The sequence below is a fragment of the Mus caroli genome, unplaced genomic scaffold (genome assembly GCF_978045245.1).
Source record: "Mus caroli unplaced genomic scaffold, Mus_caroli_1 scaffold_7, whole genome shotgun sequence".
In the NCBI taxonomy this organism is placed as follows: domain Eukaryota; kingdom Metazoa; phylum Chordata; class Mammalia; order Rodentia; family Muridae; genus Mus; species Mus caroli.
In genome coordinates, this window is record NW_028227262.1 from 60,831,012 (window position 1) to 60,851,936 (window position 20,925).

General features: G+C 47.4%; 1 protein-coding gene across 1 annotated transcript in view; it reads right to left on the reverse strand.

Moving 5' to 3' along the window:
- The window catches only part of Ruvbl1 (RuvB like AAA ATPase 1), a 32,918-nt gene extending 18,873 nt beyond the window's left edge, over positions 1–14,045 (reverse strand). Inside the window, exons 1-3 of the mRNA XM_085840357.1 lie at positions 13,812–14,045; positions 11,629–11,715; positions 5,493–5,625 (exon numbers count right to left, since the gene is read on the reverse strand). Of these exons, the coding sequence (XP_085696483.1) occupies positions 5,493–5,625; positions 11,629–11,715; positions 13,812–13,952 (361 nt within the window). The 5' untranslated portion in view covers positions 13,953–14,045. The remainder of the gene's footprint in view (positions 1–5,492; positions 5,626–11,628; positions 11,716–13,811) is intronic.
- Positions 14,046–20,925: the final 6,880 nt, after the last annotated feature.

The following is a 20,925-nucleotide window of genomic DNA, read 5'->3' on the forward strand; positions in this document are numbered from 1 at the left end:
TTCTGAAAAGCTACCTTAAGGTCTCTGTTCGGCCGGGGGGAATGTAAATAGCATGGGATGATCTGCTGCAGCCTGTCATCTAAGGTACATGGCCAGAAGCATGGGGCTCCCAGCAGTGAGAAGGCTACCGTTACACGTAACAGTAGAGATGAATCTTGAACAGAGAACACACTGGGAAAGGCACCATCAGGGCAGATGAAAATAAATGTGAGGGCTGGTGAGATGGCTCAGTGGGTAAGAGCACCCGACTGCTCTTCCGAAGGTCCAGAGTTCAAATCCCAGCAACCACATGGTGGCTCACAACCATCCGTAACGAGATCTGGCGCCCTCTTCTGGAGTGTCTGAAGACAGTTACAGTGTACTTACATATAATAAATAAATAAATCTTAAAAAAAAAAAAAAAAGAAAAGAAATGTGAAGCCCAAAGCAAGCGTGACTTCTCTACAGTGTGAGAAATCAAGACCATCCTCACATGGAAAGGGACAATGACTGAGAACGTGGATGTTCTGTGTGTTTAGAAAGTAAAGTCTAAGTAAGCAACGCTGTGGGACCTGGTGAGGGAGGCACAGCCACCGCTGAGGAGACTGCTCTGCTCTTCTGCTGGCTCTGTGGTCATGGTTCTCACCTCCATACCCATTTAAGGGACACTGCCGTCCTTCAGCCCATCTGTACCCACACCATCCGCTCTGCAGAAGGCTCTAAAGTTAGGCTCAGCAGAGCCCAGTGTAGACAGTAAACAATGCCCATTCTTCTTACAGGAGTGGGCATGATGGCTGTTCCTGATCAAAGGATGCCAATTCCTGGCACTCAGCTACCTGTCTGATATGGAAATCTCACAAGGCCACACTGGCAGGGTGTGAACGCTCTCTATCACCTCCCCATCTCAAATGTGGCCATTACCTTATCATGGGCTCAGTGCCAGCTTTCTCCCAGAAACCTAATCAGGACAGACACTCCAACAATCCAGTCCACCATCCACCTGATAGCCTGCAAATGGAGGCACTGGAACAGCCCCAAGCAAGGCCACACTGCTGCTTTATTTACCCAATTCTCAGCTCCTGAGTCCTGGGAACAGAGTGCAGTGGAGGACTGTGACAACCCAGCAACTGTCCCTTTGAGTGAGCTTACAACAAATCTTACACATCCCCTGAGAGCAGCTCCCTTGACTGCAACCCAAAATTCTTGCAGGAGGGGCAGAGGCTGCCCATCGCTCACTGGTGCCTCTATTTGTTAGCCGCTGCTCTGTGCTGACAAGCAGGCAGGGGTGTGGGCGACAGACAATGAGACCTGCTGTTTGCTAGGAGAAAGGCCAAGCGGTGCTATCTCTGGCAGAAATGACACAAATGACGGGTTTCATCTGCTGGCTCAGGTTTCTGAACCCCTGACAGGGACCTTCATCACATCAAGGAAATAGCACAGACTCCGGCTTTTCATTTCTGGTCAGTATACAGTTTCCCCCCACCCCCTCTGCCATCCTCACCAGAATTCAAAGGCACAGGGCAGGGGATGAGCAGGCCTCCTTTCTGAAGACAGTTGAGGCCCTGCCCTTTCATGATGTTCAAGGATGAAGAAACTTCTCTTTACCTTGTTCCCATCCACAGATAGGCAACTCCTGCCCCTCCCCCTCAGAAACTCCAAACCATGGCCAGGCGCTAAGGTAATTAATTCATCTGTATTTTTCATGGTTCATCCAAATGCATGCTCCTACCTGAGGCTCATCTTTTTTTTTTCAAACTTTGTCAATGTCAGCAAAACTTTTTAAAATAAATTTTTAAAATTTGAAACTATCTATATATTTAAAGCAAATGTAATAACTTGCTATTTAACTAATTAGCGAGTTAAAGGGAACTACAGGGAGCTGGGTGTGGGAAAGGCCTTCGATCAGCACCAAGAAAGGGGAAGCAGGAAGATTGAGGTCAAGGACTGGGAGGCTACAAAGTGAGGCCCTGTCTCAAATGCCAATAGAATAGGAGGGAGGGAAGAAGGGAGGGAGGGACACCAGCAGCAGCACATCACAGAAAAAGGAAAAGGAAAGTCACCGGCCCAGTTTTAGTAACTGAAGTGTGCTGGGTAGGATGTCTGAGGCCACAGCTGCTTGCCAGGCTGCGGCAAGGAAGGACCCCTTAAGCTCAGCAATTGTGGCAAAACGGCAACATAGTGAGACCCCCATCTTAAAAATTAAAGGGAGTGAGGAAGGGACATGGGGGAAGGGCACAAAGAAGGGACAGAAAACACAAACAAAAACAACAAAAACTACTTCTCAGCAAGATCTGCAGCCCTGGAGAGCCCAGGAGCCACATCTGCTGCTGTTCAGACCCTCATGAAGTCCAAGGAACACACTACCCCAACAACACGGGCTGAGGCTGACAAATGAGCACACCGAGGCGAAGCAAGTCAGCACAGCGCATAGCACACAGCTCGGCTTCACCTGGACAAAGGGCAAAGCTCAGATGCAAGAGGTAAACCAACCAAGTCATGCCCACCAACAAACCATTCAGTCTTAGCTGTCATTCACCTAGCAGGAAGCAGATGGGAGAGCCATGGGTACTGGAACACGTGTGGGCCAAGGAGCACCCGTGAGCTCCACTTCACAGCTCATTCAGGTTCTCACTGTTCTAACCCTTATTTTACTTATGGCCTCTGTGTCTCTGTATGTACTTACACAGTGGAGGTGTCCTGAACCACAAGAGGGCCTTGGATGCCCCAGAACTGGAATGATAGGTGGATGTGGGTAAGTGTGGGGAACCAAATTCAGGTCCTCTACAAGAACAGAGATGTTCCTAACCACTGAGCTGCCTCTCCAACTGTTTTGTAGCTTTTAAAACTATAAACCAGAGCTGGGCAGTGGTGGTGCGCACGCTTTTAATCCCAGCACTTGGGAGGCAGAGGCAGGCGGATTTCTGAGTTCCAGGACAGCCTGAGCCAGGGATATACAGAGAAACCCTGTCTCAAAAAACAATCAAAAAAAAAAGGAAGCAGAAATAAAACTGTAAACCAATGTCTCTGACTTAAAGTGGGAGTCACCCAGGTGCTAGGTGTGGTGGCCTAGTACCCCTCAGAAGACCTAGAAATGAACTTTCTCATAGTGCGAATAGGAACACGGCAGGATGAGGCAGCATCACACAGCTTTCCTTAAAGCTTTAATCTTCCTCAAAGCCATCTGCTTCTCTCATGAACCAGGAAACCGAGGGAGCAGCACTACCTGCCAGGTCTGGGGCTGCAAAGACTCAGACCCCTCTGTCTCCCCAGCAACTGTAAACACCCCCTCCTCCCCTCCTCATAGTTCCCCTCATCTCAAACACAAGCACAGCAGAACTCAAAGGCATCACCTGCCCCCATCTCTGTACCCACAACCAACCCTTCTATGAACCCTAAGAACCAACTGCACCATAGACTTCTCCTGAATCTAGTCACCCACCCCTCCCCTCCAGCACCACCTCCTGCTCAGACCCCAGTGGGCCTCCCTCTGCCCTGCTCCAGGAAGGGAACTGCAGAGCTGGACTAAAGCCCATGGGCATCTTACACTTAACTGTCTTGGTTTAACTCAGGGTAAAGCCTTGACCCTGGCCTATGGCCTGACTATCTCCTTTACTACCGACCTCTAGTCGTCCAGTACATTTCCTTAATACTTCTTTTACACACACACACCATAAAATCTTAAAAAAAGAAAAAGAAAAGATTACATTTTGGGGGGAGGGGGGAGTTCTGTGCTAGCAGCAACCTGAATCCTACGAAGATAAAGATATGTAAAGATAAAAAGAGAAAACCAGCTCCATCAAGTTGTTCTAACCTCCATTCGCATGCCACAGCATGTATGCCTATACATACATCATGTGCCACCCCCAACCCCAGTAATAATATTAAATACAATTATATTTTAAAGAAAAAAGTACTTCTAGCCACACACCTTTAATCCCAGGACTCAAGAGTTCAAGCTCAGCCTGGTCTACAAAGTAAGTTGCAGGACAGCCAGGAGCTACACAGAGAAACCCTGTTTTGTGGGGGAGGTAGGGAGATGGCTCTGTGGGACAGAGAAACTACTGAGTCTGGACTCCAGCACCCATATAAAAAGCTGGGCTTGGTGGCACAAGCACCTCTAATCGAAGCACTGAGAGGGTGGGGCAAAGTAAAAAGATCCCTGAAGTCTGACGGCCAGCAGCCTAGTTATGGGCTCAGCGAACCTATCTGAAGAAAACAGAGCAGAGGACAAAGCAGGACACAGCATCCTCTGGCCTCTGTACACACACACTTATATATTCCTCACACAGAGTTTGGCAACCTGCTCTCAGCAGATGTGCTGAGGGACCTAGATGTTTTATAGGCACCTGAGCATGCTCTGACCAACCCGTTTTTGAACAGCAAACCTGAAAATCAACCTAAATGTCCACCTTACCTGCGTTTCCATCAGCTCTGCTACTTACTAGTCGAGACACTAGCCAAGCTAATTAGCTTTCTAAGACTGTTTCTCCAAATGCCAATGCAGACAGAGAAGCTTGGCTAGAAGAATGAACAGCCTGGCACTGTAATGGCAGTGCAGGCCCTAAGTGGCTGACATCACAAGTCTCAAAGCTTAGCAAGACCCTAGTGTCCTTGCTTTGACAGGCCACAACTCCTTTGACTACCACTAAGGACCAGATACTATGGCAGTTCAGCACATCATGAGTGGCTTGAGTCAAAACCTATTCAATGGGGTGTGGTAGTGGTACACGCCTTTAATCTCAGGAAGCAATGGCAGATGGATCTGAGTTCAGGCCAGTCTGCTCCACAGAGTTCCAAAACAGTAAGGGCTACACACACACACAGACACACACACACACATACACACACACACACACACACACACAAACTATTGAATGGACAGCCACTCTCAAAAGCTAGACACAGGCACTAAAAAAGCCTGATGCACATTTGTACATGCATTTAAAAAGATTTCTTTGGCCAGTGTGGTAGTACATTCCAGCCCTTAGGAGGTGGAGGCGGAGGCAGAGGCAAGTGACTCTCTGTGAGTTTAGGGCTAGCCTGGTCTAAATAGCAAGTTCCAGGCTAGCCAAAACTGGCTCAAAAATCACTGTATAGCCACAGGTTTCCCTGAGGAGGTTGGTGTTAGATCAAACCTGGAGCTCTGCCTATGAAGCCATACCCCACCTCTAAGCTACCCTCTGATCCTGAGTTACATCTACTCTTACCACGGGAAGAAGCCAAGGGCCATAACTGGGGACCACATATGCTCTACTGCTGAAGCACTTTGGTCAGAACACTGAGGTCTTGTCATTAACTTGCAAATATACTGACAATGTTAAAAGAGAAACAGCTACAAGCTGTCACACAGCATCTTGACAACCAAGAAGCTGCAAGGCACCTGGAGAAGAAAGCCACTTCCCCACACACCACCCACTAGTGGCTGTCCTCCCCACGCTCACCACCCACCTACCACTTACCGACGGCCACCCTCCCCACCCACCACCCACCGGTGGCTGCCCTCCCACACTCACCAATGGCCCTGCGGAAGTTCTCCATCAGCACCTCTGTCTTTTTGATCTCAGTTGAGTATACCTCACTACCCACCATTGGGCAGAAAGGGACTTTACTGCCCAGCTCCTGAGCAATAGCAAGGGCCAAGGCTGTCTGCGGGCGACAAGGAGAAGACATTTGCTTTAGAGATGTGGGTCATTACGAGAGCATCTGGCAGAAACAGTACTGTCCTATTCTCTACCTTCACAGGCACATTCCGTGTCTGAGGGTCTCTGTGCACTCTTTGTATAGCACACCCAGCCTGGGTCACCATCACACTTAGAACTATTCCCCAGTAAAGGCCTGACTGCAAGTGCTTCACAGGAACCTCACATCTAAGCCATTCCACTGCCTTCCCCACTCTACCAAGGAGGGAATAAGGGGGGTTAATACACAGCCCAAGAGCCACAACCTAGAAACAGGCACACTTGGACTGCAGTGGTGTCTCAGAACAGGTTCTTGGCAGAAACAGCACCGCCTTCCTGACTGTTCTCTCACAACCTCAGACAGCATCCAGCCCGTCTGCTCAGGCTACAGTGAGTCCCGGCACACTGCTTTCTATGGTCAAGCAGAACTACCACAGACAGCAACCTATAGGCCAGCAGAAATCAGCACTCAAGGAAGGCATCACTTCATGTCCACTTTATGTTAAGTGGCCCATAAAAGAACGAAACCTTAGGCAGACTTCTGTGACACATTAGCAAGCTCTGTGAGACACAAATGGTGCTGGTAACACAGCTACTGTGGGCAGAGGCTAAGCAAGGCCTTGCCCAGGCGAGAGCTGTGGAAGATACGCAGGATAAAAGGCAAATGCTGAGCGAGAGCAGCTGAGGGTACTCACAGACACCACAGCCTCTGACGCTGGTGGCCTGACCCGAGAGAACACGGAAGCAGCACCGTAAGTGACCTGCCAGTGGTGCTCTTCCTCCTTTCAGTCCCTTGGCGACGTTTCAGGACAGCAGACTCTGGCAGCAAGTGAACATACAGTGACGTGCATAAAGTAGCCCTTGAGACAGAGCTGGACAGTAGTGCTAACTCTGCTGCCGTTCAGAGGAACCTCAGCACGGGAGACCTGTCAGTCACATGAAAGACTAAAGTACTAGGCTAGATCTCACGGAGCAAACAAGCTGCCTACAGACTGGTTCTAGGTGCTTCTCATCTGCCGGCGGCAGCAGGTGCCTCCCTACCACAGCCTCCTCAGCCCTCTCAGCCCTAGAGCATCTGGGAACACATCTTGCACTGCCTCTGCCCACACCTCAGTCTGTGAGCCCAGAGCAGACAACATAACACTGATGCTCTAGGAGCAAGGAGATGCCTGGACCACGACAGGGTAGATAGAGCAGACTGCATTCTGACAGGAGACATGGGTGAGGACTAGGGCCAGCTTGTCCACCTCCTACCCTAATTCTGCCTGTTTCCCAGTCACTCTGTCAGAAGTAGTTCCACAGACCTCAATTCTCCATCCTTGGCCTCATGTACTTCACCAGCCCCTTTCCTTCCAGCCTAATTCACAAGCGGCCATCGCTATGCTTGGTGTGATTAGACAGGGAACACTCAAGGTGAGTGCGTCACATTCCAGTTTGCTCTTGATGAAGGGTCCTAGAAGGAAAGCCCCACCCTGAGCTCCTGCCTACCACTCTAACTACCCCACAGACCCCCAGCAGGCCATCAGCTTCACGTTCTACTTAGTATCGCTCTCCTTTGTATCCGCCTGCTCTGGTTTGACATTTTGTTTTGTTGGTGTTTGTTTTGATGGTTTCTTTTTGGTTTTGACAGGTAGGTATGGTAACAAATTACCATCTAGCCAGCCCCGCACACATTTCCTAGCCCAGACTAGCCTGGTACTCCTGCCTCAACTGCCTGAGTGCTGAGATTGCAGGCGTGCACCTTTGTGCCCAGGTCCTGGTTTGTATTTTATAGATTAAGAAACTGAAACACAGGTTACTTAAGGCCAGACAGCCTGGGTGCAAGCACTGCCCAGAGCCCTATTTTCCACTGTGTGAGCACACCACGTGACTGCCACGAAGCTGCTCCGGAAAGAAGGCTGAGCAGGTTTCCTTCAATCTCATCTGAAGGGCGATGTTCTAGGGTCCAAGCACCCGTCCCACTGTCAACAGCGTGAGGTCTTCAGGAATGGAGCTGCACTGGCACAGTAAATGTGCCCAGTCTCTGCAGGAAGGGAAGCAGCCTCATCTTCAGGCACACTAGCAATCTCTCCTCAGACGACACATGCCTCCATGCTTATCAAATCAGAAATGCTCACAAAGTGAGGCCAAGGACTGAGTGCTTCATACTTCCTTGGAGAAAACTGTCCCAGAATCACAAAGAATAAAGGGATAGAGGAATAAAAGATTTATACGAGAGCCACATGGCACCAACTCCACAAAAACCCCAGGGGTCCACAAAGCACCTAGACATACAAGAACCACCGACAACTTCCGCCATGAAAGTCTGCAGAGTGTAGCCACTGACAACACACAACGCTAAAACAGACACTCCTGAATAGAAACAGGGCCACAGAGGCAAAAAAAGATGAGCCACCAGGGAATCTACCTGAGGTACAAGACATGAACCCATTGGTTCTGTGCCAGTTCCAAGTGAGTTTAAGTCCCCTGGTGTGTGTGTGTGTGCATGTGCGTGCACACACACACATACAAACTGTGCTAGACCCCATAGTCCAGAAACCTACAGAGCAGGGCCACTCACTAACCTCTCAGGAAGCCCACAGTCTGAAGAAACTAAGAACTCTCTTAGATTTGCCATACCCAACTCCACAAGCAAATAAAAAGGCAGAGGGCCGCCGGGCGTGGTGGCGCATGCCTTTAATCCCAGCACTTGGGAGGCAGAGGCAGGTGGATTTCTGAGTTCGAGGCCAGCCTGGTCTACAAAGTGAGTTCCAGGACAGCCAGGGCTACACAGAGAAACCCTGTCTCGAAAAAAACAAAAACAAAAAACAAACAAAAAAAAAAAGGCAGAGGGCCTTTTTTCTAAATAAGGTACATAGTGTCTCCCACTCCAAGACCAATTTTGAAGGGGAAAAAACAAAACAAAGAATGACAAGTTTTGGGAGTAGAGGCAAGAGTCAGAGAGGTACCACAGGACAGCCATGAAGACTTCAACAAAGCCAACTGCTCTGGATGTTTCAAAAATATCAGTGGTGCTGGGAGGTGGTGGCACACACTTTTGATCCCAGCACGCAGGAGGCAAAGACAGATGAATATCTGAGTTGTGGGCCAGCCTGTCTACAGAGTGAGTTCTAGGTCAGCCAGGGCTACACGGAGAAACTGGGGGACATTGGAGGGAGTAGTGTTGGGCTGGAGAAAGCAAAATGGTGGAGGACAGCAACTCTTCTAAATGAAAGGAAGGTAAAGACACAGAGATGTTGCTTTTGTTGTTGTTTTGACTTTCTCTTTCCAGGGTCCCTAGACATATACACAGCGGGTAGTCTGAAGTTTATAATAAAAGGAAAAAGCTGAAAGAACTTGAAGAACCCACTTTTCTACATATCATACATATGGCATGTCTACAAGTCACTGTGTGTGTGTGTGTGTGTGTGTGTGTGTGTGTACCTGTGTGTAGAGGCCAGATAGAGGCCAGAGGCTGACCCTGGGCATCATCCTCAGTCACTCTCTACCTTTTGTTTTAATGTGTACACGTGTGTCTGTGAGTACACTACATGTATTCACATGTCCACAGAGGCCAAAGAGGGCATCCAACCCTGGAGTTGGGGTTTCCGACCCGTGTAAGGTGCCCACTGTGAGTGCTGAAACCAAACTCAGCTCTGCAAGGTCAGCAGGTGCCCTAAACTGATGAGTCATCTCCACTTCAACGTCAGAGACAGGATCTCAGATGCAAATTCTGATCCTAGCAGACTGGCTGCTCCTCTTGTCCTGGCCTCCTGAGCACCTGGGTCAGAGGTAAGTGCTACCAATAGACCCTCAAGCACAGTTTCCTACTGTGCCATCTCCAGGCTGGCTGGTTGTCGTTTTTTCAAAAGAAAACAAAACAAACATCAATTTTGTTATTTTCAAAGGCATACTCCTACTGAGTAGTAAGGTGCATGCCTGTAATCCCACCTACTTGAGAAGCTTAGACAAGAAAACACAAAAACCTAAGGCCAGCCTGGGCTACAGAAGGAGTTTCTTACCACCGTGGAGCAAGTCAGTGAGACCCTTTCTCCGATGGATAGCTCAGTGTCCTGGGGTCAACCCCCAGCACTGCAAAACACATCAGTTAAGCTTGAACACGAACCCCCCATGCAGCGGACAGGACTCCCCACACCTTCCTTGAAAGGTATGCTCCTGAGACATCCGCTTCCTAGCTTCCCTTCCTGCTTCTAATCCTTTCACTTAATTATTTTTAGTTTATAAAAACTGAAAGAAATGCTAACATAAACTTCTCGTTAGTAGGAGGAGTCAGGCCAGAGTAAGATGAAGATGCTGTGGTAAAGAGCAGGGAGCCCCATTTTCAAATGGTTCAGAAATAAAGAAATAGCAAATGTCAAAAAAAAAAAAAATAGAATCATCTCCCCTGTTATAAGGCACAGATGAGCCGACCACACTAGTCTGTCAGTCCTACTCCTCCCACTTCTCAACTTTAGTCCAACTGACAGTGTGGGAAAGGATGGCTCCTTATTTATTCCAGTTAAAGGCCCTGGAGGCCTTCAGCATCACGTCTAGCCATTAGCACCCAGGATGCCAAATGTAGGCTGAAATTCCACATTCCAACTTCTACTTCAACAAAGAAAATGGGTAAAGGGAAGAGCTGAGGATGTTCCAGAACAGATCAGAGACAGCATACTGATGTTTAAGAAAGCACAATTCACATCAAGACAGGGAGGAAAAAAAAAAAATATATATATATATATATACACCTTGTTAAGTGCATAATGAATTGCTAAAGGAAACACTCACACCAAACTTCTAAACAAATAACCAAGGAAGAAACACGGACAGAGTACTGTACCCAGCACAAGTGTTCTCAACAAAGGGACAAGGCTAGGCCTGGCAGTTCATGCCTATAATCCCAGCTCTGAGGATGAGGCAGGAGGATTTCCAACTGACAACAGTGGAGACATGCATTTTATCTTCACGTCTGAGGCAAACTTGGGCTACCTTGTCTCAAACCACCACCAAACAAGGAGAACAGGACCTTTGCCACAGACAAGCCTATAAAAGACTTCCAGCCAATGCACTTTAGGAAAACAACTGGGCAGAGAGGAAAGGCAGGGAGCAAGACATAAGCTATGACAAGCAGATGGGAATTAGTTATTCTCTCACCACTGACTTAAAAACTGTGGGGGGTGAGGTGTGGAAAGAAGGCAAGAGCCTATTTTTAGCACACACAAGCCCAGGTGCCCGGTCTCTGTGGGCCCTGTGAGGAACAACTGAGGCTCAGACTAGGTACTCTGGTGACTCTGATGAGTGTCCCACCGAGTCAGGCATGGTGACTGACACTTACAATCCTGGCACTTGAGGTAACAGCAGGATGAGCAGCAGTTCAACGGCAGCCTCACTACAGAACGAGTTTGAGGCCAGGCTGGGATATAAGAGAGAGACCCTGTCTCAAAAAAAAAAAAAAAAAAAAGTGGGGTGGGGTGGGGTAGGGTGGGGTGAGCAAGATGCCTCAGTAGGTAAAGGCACTTGCCACACAAGCATGGAGTCTGATTTCCAGACACCACAACGGAAGTTGAAAAGCAACTCCTAAAAGATGTCCTCTGACCTCTACACATGCACTGTGGTGCATATGTGCAAGTGTGTGCACAAGCATGCACAAACAAACACACACATACAAAGTGGGTGTCCACTCGAAATCTCCAACACGGTGTCTCCTGCCTAGAAAGCCCTTTCCTTCCCTGCAAGACCAATCTTCCTACATCTCTTAAAGGGCCCTCCAAGGACTTTACCTCTGCTCTGGAGGTAGGCCAGGGTGATTTTAATTTTAGACCATAGATTTTATATGCTAAATTGTATTAAAACTGCACATTGGTTTTTAAACCATTCATTTAACTAGTCTAGCTAGACAGAGACTAGTTAAGACATGAATTCAATGGAGCTTAAACATCAATATCATTCTCTTGGGTAGCTTAAAAAAGAGAAAGAGAAAATGAACGAACACCTTGCCAGTTCCAGGAGGCCCCGCCAACAAGACAGCTCTTCCAGCCATTTTCTTGCTTTTGATTAATTCTACAATGACGCCACATGCCTGCACAAAACAGAAAGAAACAGTCAGTCTTAAATGCTTCATGGTGGAACCAGCTCAGGGCTTGATCCACACAGCTCGCACGCTCTTTTGACACGAGACAGCTGTGATACCAGTGCTATGCTGTGGAGTGGAGCGGTAGAGGTGAGGCAGCAAAGCCACGTGCTCCAGCTCACACCGCATAGTTGCTGCCACAAAGAGAGAAGGGTAATGAGACAATGAGACGCTGAGTGGCTACCGAAGGCTGGGGGGCGGGGGAGGGGGGGGTGAGGTGGAGAGGGACTTTCTCATACATTGTATGTAACATTTGAAGCCCTGGGCAGAACTCTACATTTCAGCCGGGCAGTAGTGACACATGCCTTTAATCCCAGCACTTGGGAGGCAGCAGCAGGCGGATTTCTGAGTTCCAGGCCAGCCTGGTCTACAGAGTGAGTTCTAGGACAGCCAGGGTTATACTGAGAATCCTTGTCTTGAAAAAAAAAAGAAAAAGAAATCTACATTTCAGGCAAAAATTGCAAACTCAAAATAACCAAAGCATAAGTTTGGTATGTCTAAGCGACAACATGCTGCAGCAGCCAAAGTATAGTGAACAGAATGGAAAGGGGAGGTTGAGGCAGGCAGGGGCCAGCACAGACCTAGTACTTAACAAAGGCCGCAGGGCTGTGCATTCCAGGCCAGTTTGACTACAGCAGCATTATCTAAACAAAAAGGGTATTATGCTATGAATCCACCCAATAAAAGAACTGGCAAGGGCTGGTGAGATGGCTCAGTGGGTGAGAAGCACTCACACTGTAAACCTGAGGACCTGAGTTCAATCCCTGGATCCCATGGTGGAAGGAAAGAACCTCTGACCTCTACCAGAGCACCAAGGCAGTCACATGACTGCGCTGCATTTGCGCACATTTGGTCAAACAGGAAAAGAAACAAAGAAATATCAGCTAAGGAAGCCAGGTGTAATGGCCCACACCTTTAATCTTAGCACTCAGGAGGCAGAGGCAGGCGGATCCGTGTGAACTCAAGGCCAGTCTGGTCTACAGAGTCCCAGGACAGCCAGAGCTACATAGTGAGACTGTCGTGAAAACAAACAAAAATAAATACCGGATAACATTCAAAGAATAGGAAGGGTAAGATATGGAGTACCAGAGGCTGCTGGTGTGGGTGCAGAGGCAGGTCTAGAGCAGACTCTGAAGTCACATACACTCCAGTCTATATCCTGGCTGTTTTCACTTGAGGTGAGTGGCCTCAGACTACAACCCCTATGAGTCACTGTACTCATCTGAATCCAAGTGTTCACATCACTGTAAAATGTTAACCGTGGAATTTAGACAAACTGGGATTTACTGTGAAAATATGTCAATGCTTTTGTATGTCCAGATAGCATCAGACCAAAGTGAGGTTTATTGGACAGAAATGAAATAAGAAACAATAAACTCAAAGCTGCCTGGCCAATAGAAAGCATTAAACTGCTATTACCTGCTTGCAAGAAAAGATGCAAGCGTGCTAGGGTCAAACATTTCCCTTTTTGGATAGATGATGCTCTTTGCTGCTGGCACTTTCTGTGTGCAAGAGGCTGAGAAAGCAGTCTTCACCACATGTAAAAAGCAAGTTTTTGTAGACACTGAGCCTCTGCAGAGTTCAGAGTGGAGGAGGCTGAGGAAATGGGAAGAATACTGATTTGATGGCGGTTAGGGGGAGAGAGATACCAGCCTCATTACTGCTAAACTGGCAGGTGGTTAAGCGGCCTAACCCACCTTTAACTTCTTCATGTGCAAAAGAGAACCGATCGAAAGACCTGGCATGACTTTAGGAAGACTGAACTGGAAAAGCTGGAGTGCTTGGATGGGGAATAGATCAGACAGTCCTCACCGCTCCACTTAACAGATCATTTCCCAGGCCCAAAGAACACATATCAACTCTGAAAAGTTAGTCAATTCTATACTTAACCGCACAGCCTTCCACTGCGTTTCCGGTGAGGCCTAATTTGCGTGCCGTGACCCGCAAAGGATGCAGCCTTTGCTCGCTAGTGTGATCCTTACTTCTTAGATCTTGGTGGGTCTTGGTCCCGCCGCCCACACCTCGCGCACAAGCCCTACGCCCACCTCTCTCGCGTTCTCCTGGCCCACGAGCCCCGAAGCCGCCTGCTTGGCCAGGCCGCTCTCGTCCAGCCCCAGACCCTTCACGTGGCTGTGGGAGGCGATGCGCTGCGTCTTCGTGGTGCTCTTCACCTCCTCAATCTTCATTTTGCCGAGTATCTAGGAACACAACCAGCGTGGAGAGGTAGGAACTACCGCAAGCCAGGCGCCTGGGTTACCACGCGGCCGTTACTAGGCCGCTCTCCGGGACCCGCCCCTATCAATATGTCATTGGTGGAAGCGAGAAGGCTTCGCTTTCTATTGGCTAAAAGCTACGCTGGTCAAGGCTGCTGAGTTTCGCCCACTAACTTCCGTCTGTGTCACAGGGTAAGTTCCCCCAGGGCAAACATTTCCTGCCCTGGCCACATTTGACTGAGAACTGCTTAAGTACTTAAGCACTATTAATGTGAATGACAGGTTTTTAACTATAAACGCCTCTTTTAATGCCTATTTTTTTTCTTTAGAATAACATATTTGTGCCAGGGTGAGTTAACTTCTTCACTGACAGATGTTAAATCTTCCCCAGGTGCTTGGGTGTCCTGAGAGAATCATCAGCAAAGCAGCTGCCCAAACTTCTCCCAAGCTCACCGAATTATTTAGACAAGAATGCCCCGAGGAAGCTGCTTAGCCAACCACTGTTCCCATTTTTTTCCAGAATACACTAGATCCTGAAGGCACCATTCCAGCCAAAACTTTTCAAACACTTCATGCCATAATTCTGGTCACCATATGCCCAATAAGGACCTTAAAGAACTTTAAAGAAAAAAAAAGAAGGAAGGAAGGAAAAGAGAAGATGTGTTTGTGTAGCCTTGCCTGGCCTAGAACTCCAGGGCCGCCACCTGTCTCTGCCTCCTGAGTTGCTGGCATTAAAGGTGCTACCACCATACTCTGACCAGATATTTTCACCAATCTGGAGTGGGTGCAGGTCTCCATGTAGGTGAACAAAAGCTGCCTGTGAATGGTGAAACTATGGTCCTTCATTTGAATAAGCAACTACTCTGATATTGGTGCAAATATGGTAGTTTGTTTTCACAATCCACCTTGCCATAGTCCAAATTTAATGCTTCATTTTCAAGAAGGGTTGTGCTAAGGACGGCAAACACTCTTGCTTACTCTCTCAACATTCTGGCTCTCTAAGCAGGTGTCCCTCACTTTTTTTTTTTCTTGAGACAGTGTTTCTCTGTATAGCCCTGGGTGTCCTGGAACTCACTCTGTAGACCAGACTGGCCTCAAACTCAGAAATCCACCTGCCTCTGCCTCCTGTGTCCCTCACTTTCCTCACTTTTAAGTCAACCAGGAGACACCTTCCTGTGCTGTGCAATGTGTAGCTGTGGTGCAACTTTAGGCCCATTGTTTGATTTCTCGGTCTTTCCACCTGTATTAATAGTATTGTGGGCTGAGCTGGTAATATGAAGAAGACAAGCCTAGAGACTGTAGCAGTGAAGACTGTGATGAAAGGCAGCTAGAGAGTTCTAGAGTGACTGGAAACAGAAATGGCACGTGACTGGCAGCAGAGAAGCCAGAGGCAGGGAGTGCTAGACAAGTTCCAGGGAGTGACAAGTCCTTTTAAATTTGTTAAATTTATTTTTATTTTTATTTTTGGTTTTTCAAGGCAGGATTTCTCTGTGTAGCCCTGGCTGTCCTGGAACTCACTCTGTAGACCAGGCTGGCCTCGAACTCAGAAGTCCTCCTACCTCTGCCTTCCAAGTGCTGGGATTAAAGGTGTGTGCCACCACTGCCTGGCAAGTCTTTTTATTTTATTATTTTATTTATCTGTGTGGGTGTTTTTCCTGCAAGTGTAAATATACCAGTGCCTAAGGACATCAGAAGAGGATGTCAGATCCTCTAGAACTGAAGTTACTCATGGTTGTGAGCCACCATATGGGTGTTGGGATTTGAATTTGAGTTCTCTGTAAGAACACCAGTGCTTCTAACTGTAGAATCATCTCTCCAGTACAGGGAGCTTTAAGTTCTTTTTTAAGATCTATCTATCTATCTATCTATCTATCTATCTATCTATCTATCTAATGTATATGAGTACGTTGTAGCTTTACTGATGTTTGTGATAGTTGTGAGCCATCATGTGGTTGCTGGGAATTTGAATTCAGGACCTCTGCTCACACCAGTCAGCCCTGCTCCCTCTGTATATCTAAGTACACTGTAGCTGTCTTAGGACTAACCAGAAGGTGTCAGATCTCATTACGGATGGTTGTGAGCCACCATGTGGTTGCTGGGATTTGAACTCAGGACCTTCAGAAAAGCAGTCAGTGCTCTAAACCGCTGAGCCATCTCTCCAGCCTGGAGCTTTAAGGGTTTTTTGGTTTTTTTTTGTTTTTTTTTTTTGTTTTGTTTTGTTTTGTTTGAGACAGGGTTTCTCCGTGTAGCCCTGGCTGTCCTGGCACTCACTTTGTAGACCAGGCTGGCCTCGAACTCAGAAATCCGCCTGCCTCTGCCTCCCAAGTGCTGGGATTAAAGGCATGCGCCACCACGCCCAGCTTGGAGCTTTAAGTTTTAAGGGTCAACATTTATAACACCAGACACTGTAAGAGTTGAGGGTCCCAACACTTGACCTACTTAGAAACTGTAAAGCTAGCAGGCATCACTTCCTGCTAGAAGCTGTGTATAACAACAGTTGCTATGTACAGGGGCCACAGGTAATTTAAACCAAGAGTGATGAGCTGCCAACCTGAGTGCCCAGAGCTGGAAGCCTCTGGCTTCTACAGCCTGGAGCAACGGGCCCCTGGCTCTCAGAACTGAAGGTGTAAGCCTCTTGCTCTGCCAGTCTGGCCCACGGACTGTCGCTCTCAAGAGTTTGAGACTACCAGCACTGAAGAACTTTGCACCTATATAAGCAGAGTAGAAGGACTCGGCCATCTTACTGGTTGTGGTGGGGTCACCTCCTAACACCATAGAACAAAAATCTACAGGCTAAAGAAATCCAAGGACTGGCCCAAGCAAGAATACACAACAAATCATCAGAACTGGAACTTCAGGCTTGAAATCCTGTGTCATATTCATCTGATCCCACACCTCAGGGGAGACAATAAACCAGAAAATATGATCTGTTGGGTTCCATAGTGATATACTGGTTACCTGCACAACTGTACCTTCATCCATTCAATAAGCAGTTGTTAGCAACAGTGTGACCAGACACTATAGTGCACTTAGAAACAGGTAGGAAATAGCTTTGATGAGTGTGGTGGTTTGAATAGGAATGCCCCCCCCCATAGACTCTTACATTTGAATGCTTGATCTATAGGGAGTGGCACTACTAGGAGGTGTAGCCTTGTTGGAGTTGGTATGGCTTTGCTGGAGGAAGAACACCACTGTGGGGTGGGCTTTTGAAGTCTCAGAAGCTTGTCGGTGCTTTGCCTCCTGCCTGCCCATCAAGATGTAGCGCTCTCAGCTACCTTACCAGCACCATCTTGGCCTGCATACCACCATGTTGTCTGCCATGATAATAATAAACTAACTGTAAGCCAGCCTATGGTGGTTTGAATATGCTTGGACCAGAGAGGGGCACTATTAGGAAATGTGGCCTTGTTGGAGGAAGTGTGTAACTGTGGGTGTGAGCTTTGAGACCCTCTTCCTAGCTGCCTGGAAGCCAGTCTTCTATTTGCCTTTGGAACAAGATATAGAACTCTCAGCTTCTCCCATGCTATGCCTGCCTGGATTCTGCATGCTTCCTGCCTTAATAATAATGGACTGAATCTGTAAGCTAGCTACAATTAAAAGTCCTCCTTTATAAGAGTTGCCTTGGAGCTGGGCATGGTGGTGCACGCCTTTAATCCCAGCACTTGGGAGGCAGAGGCAGGCAGATTTCTGAGTTCGAGGCCAGCCTGATCTACAGAGTGAGTTCCAGTACAGCCAGGGGTACACAGAGAAACCCTGTCTCAAACAAACAAACAAACAAACAAACAAAAGCATTGCCTTGGTCGTGGTGTATCTTCACAGCAATGGAAACCCTAAGTAAAACACAGCCCCAATTAAACATTTTCCTTCATAAGAGTTGCTGTGGTCATGGTGTGTCTTCCCAGCAGTAAAACCCTAACTAAGACAATGAGCCTACAAGGAGTTGGAGAACATTCAACAAATGTGTAAGAACAAATCCCCTGGTGGTATGCAAGCCCAGAGTGGGCACCTGGAGCAGCCTCAGAGCCTGGGAAGAAAGGCATCAGGGAGGAGATGGTGCCTGTGTGCAAACCTGACTGATGGCTATGACTCTTTCAGAAGCAAACAATACAGCACCATCTTACAGCAAGTAAAGTGAGGTGGAGGAAGGTAGGCCTTGCCCAGAGTGTGGACAGGGAGACCCAGAGATGGCTCAACCGCTAAGAGATCTGGCTACTCTTGCAGAGAACTTAAGTTCAGATCCCAGCACCCACGTCAAGCAGCTTGTAGTTGCCTATAGCTCCAGCTCCAAGGATCCAATACTGTCCTGGCTAGTTTATTGGCAACTTGACACAAGTTAAGAGCTACTTGGGGCCGGGCATGGTGGCGCATGCCTTTAATCTCAGCATTCCGGAGGCAGAGACAGGCAGATTTCTGAGTTCGAGACCAGCCTGGTCTACAAAGTGAGTTCCAGGACAGCCAGAGCTATACAGAGAAACCCTGTCTCGAAAAAAACCAAATAATAATAATAATAATAATAATAATAATAATAATAATAAAAAGAGCTACTTGAGAAGAGAAAAGCCTCTGTAAGATTTATCTGTAGGCAAGTCTGTAGTGTATTTTCTTAGTGATTGGTATGGGAGAGCCCAGCCTACTGTGTTTGGGGGGGACAGGGTGCTGCCTCCTTGGCAGGTGGTCCTGGGATGTGTATGAAAGCAGGCCAGACAAGCCATGGAGAGCAAGACAGCAAGCAGCTTCCTCTATGGTCTGCGTCAGTTCCTGCCTCTAAGTTTCTGTACTACTTGAGTTTCTGCCCTGACTTCCTTCAGTGGTGGACCGTGATGTGCAATCTATAAACTGAAATAAATCCTTTCCTCTCCTAGTTGCTTTTATCATGGTGAGTTTTGTTTGTTTGTTCATTATGCTTCGGTGTAAAGGTGTCAGATCCCCTGGAACTAGAGTTACAGATGGTTGTAAGCTGCCATGTGGGTGCTGGGAATTGAACCCAGGTCCTTTGGAAGAGCAGCCAGTGCTTTTAACTGCTGAGCCATCTCTCTATCACAGCAATAGAAACCCTATCTAGGCCAATGTACTGGCTAGTTTTGTGTCAACTTGACACAGCTGGAGTTACCACAGAGAAAGGAGCTTCAATTGAGGAAATGCCTCCATGAGATACAACTGTAAGGCATTTTCTCAATTAGTGATCAAGGGGGAAAGGCCCCTTGTGGGTGGGACCATCTCTGGGCTGGTAGTCTTGGTTCTATAAGAGAGCAGGCTGAGCAAGCCAGGGGAAGCAAGCCAGTAAAGAACATCCCTCCATGGCCTCTGCATCAGCTCCTGCTTCCTGACCTGTTTGAGTTTCTGTCCTGACTTCCTTGGTGATAAACAGCAGTATGGAAGTGTAAGCCGAATAAACCCTTTCCTCCCCAACTTGCTTCTTGGTCATGATGTTTGTGCAGGAATAGAAACCCTGACTAAGACAGCCAAATACCCTCTACTGACCTCTGCACTTTTCAGGTACTGGGAGCAAATGTGATACACATACATACATGCAGGCAAACCACTCATACACATAAAATTAAATAAATATAAGAGGAAAATTAGTTGTGTGTGTATTTGTATTTGCCTGCTTATCCAAATGCCCACTACATGTGTGCATGTGCCATTGGAGGCCAGAGAGGGCTTTGGAACCCCTGGACTTGTAGTTAATAGGTATTTGTGATCCACTTGGTGTGGCCAGTGGGCACCAAACCTAGGTTCTCTGCACGAACAGCAAGTGCTCTTAGCCACAGAGCCATCTCTCTAGCCTAGATCTTAGTACATTTTCAAATAGTGAAGTCAAACATAAAATGTCCCTAATCACAATGGAATGAAACTTGAAACATAAAACTGGATAAAGTATAGGATTTACAAAGATGTAGAAATTTTGAAGCAATTTTTTTCTTTGCATTTTGACATGGAGGGAGGGGACTCCAGCTGGCCTTGACTTCTCTGTGCATCAGGGACTCTCCTTAAGCTCCTAGTCCTCCAGACTTGCTTCCCAAGTGCTGGGATCACAGGTATGTTCCACCACACCCAGCAACAACCTAGCCCTGGACCATTAACATGGCAAAGAGCAAATTTCAAGGGAGTGAGAAAGCAATCTAAGCACAGGGGTGTGCACCTAAGATCCCAGCACCTGGGAAATGGAAACAGGGAGACCCCAAACTCAAGGCAAGACTGTACTGCATAGAAGAGGAAGAGGAGAAGAATTCTGGCTTCTATTACAATACAAATGAACCTTGAAACATGCAAAGGAAAACAAGCTAAGGGCTGGGGGTTTGGCTCAGTGGTAGAGCACTTGCCTAGTATGCATGAGGCCATGAGTTTAATCCTCAGTACTACAAAACACACACACACACACACACACACACACACACACGGAGTGAATCACTGTTAAAATGTATAGACAATGGACTTTTTTTTTTTTTAAAGATTTTATTACCTCTCCTGGACATATATCCAGAAGATGTCCCAACCGGTAAAAAGGACACATGCTCCACTATGTTCATAGCAGCCCTATTTATAATAGCCAGAAGCTGGAAAGAACCCAGATGTCCCTCAACAGAGGAATGGATACAGAAATTATGGTACATTTACACAATGGAGTACTACTCAGCTATTAAAAAGAATGAATTTATGAAATTCCTAGCCAAATGGATGGACCTGGAGGGCATCATCTTGAGTGAAGTAACACAATCACAAAGGAACTCACACAATATGTATTCACTGATAAGTGGATATTAGCCCAAAACTTAGGATACCCAAGATATAAGATACAATCTGCTAAACGCATGAAACTCAAGAAGAATGAAGATCAAAGTGTGGACACTGTGCCCCTTCTTAGAATTGGGAACAAAACACCCAGGGAAGGAGTTACAGAGACAAAGTTCGTAGCTGTGATGAAAGGATGGACCATTTAGAGACT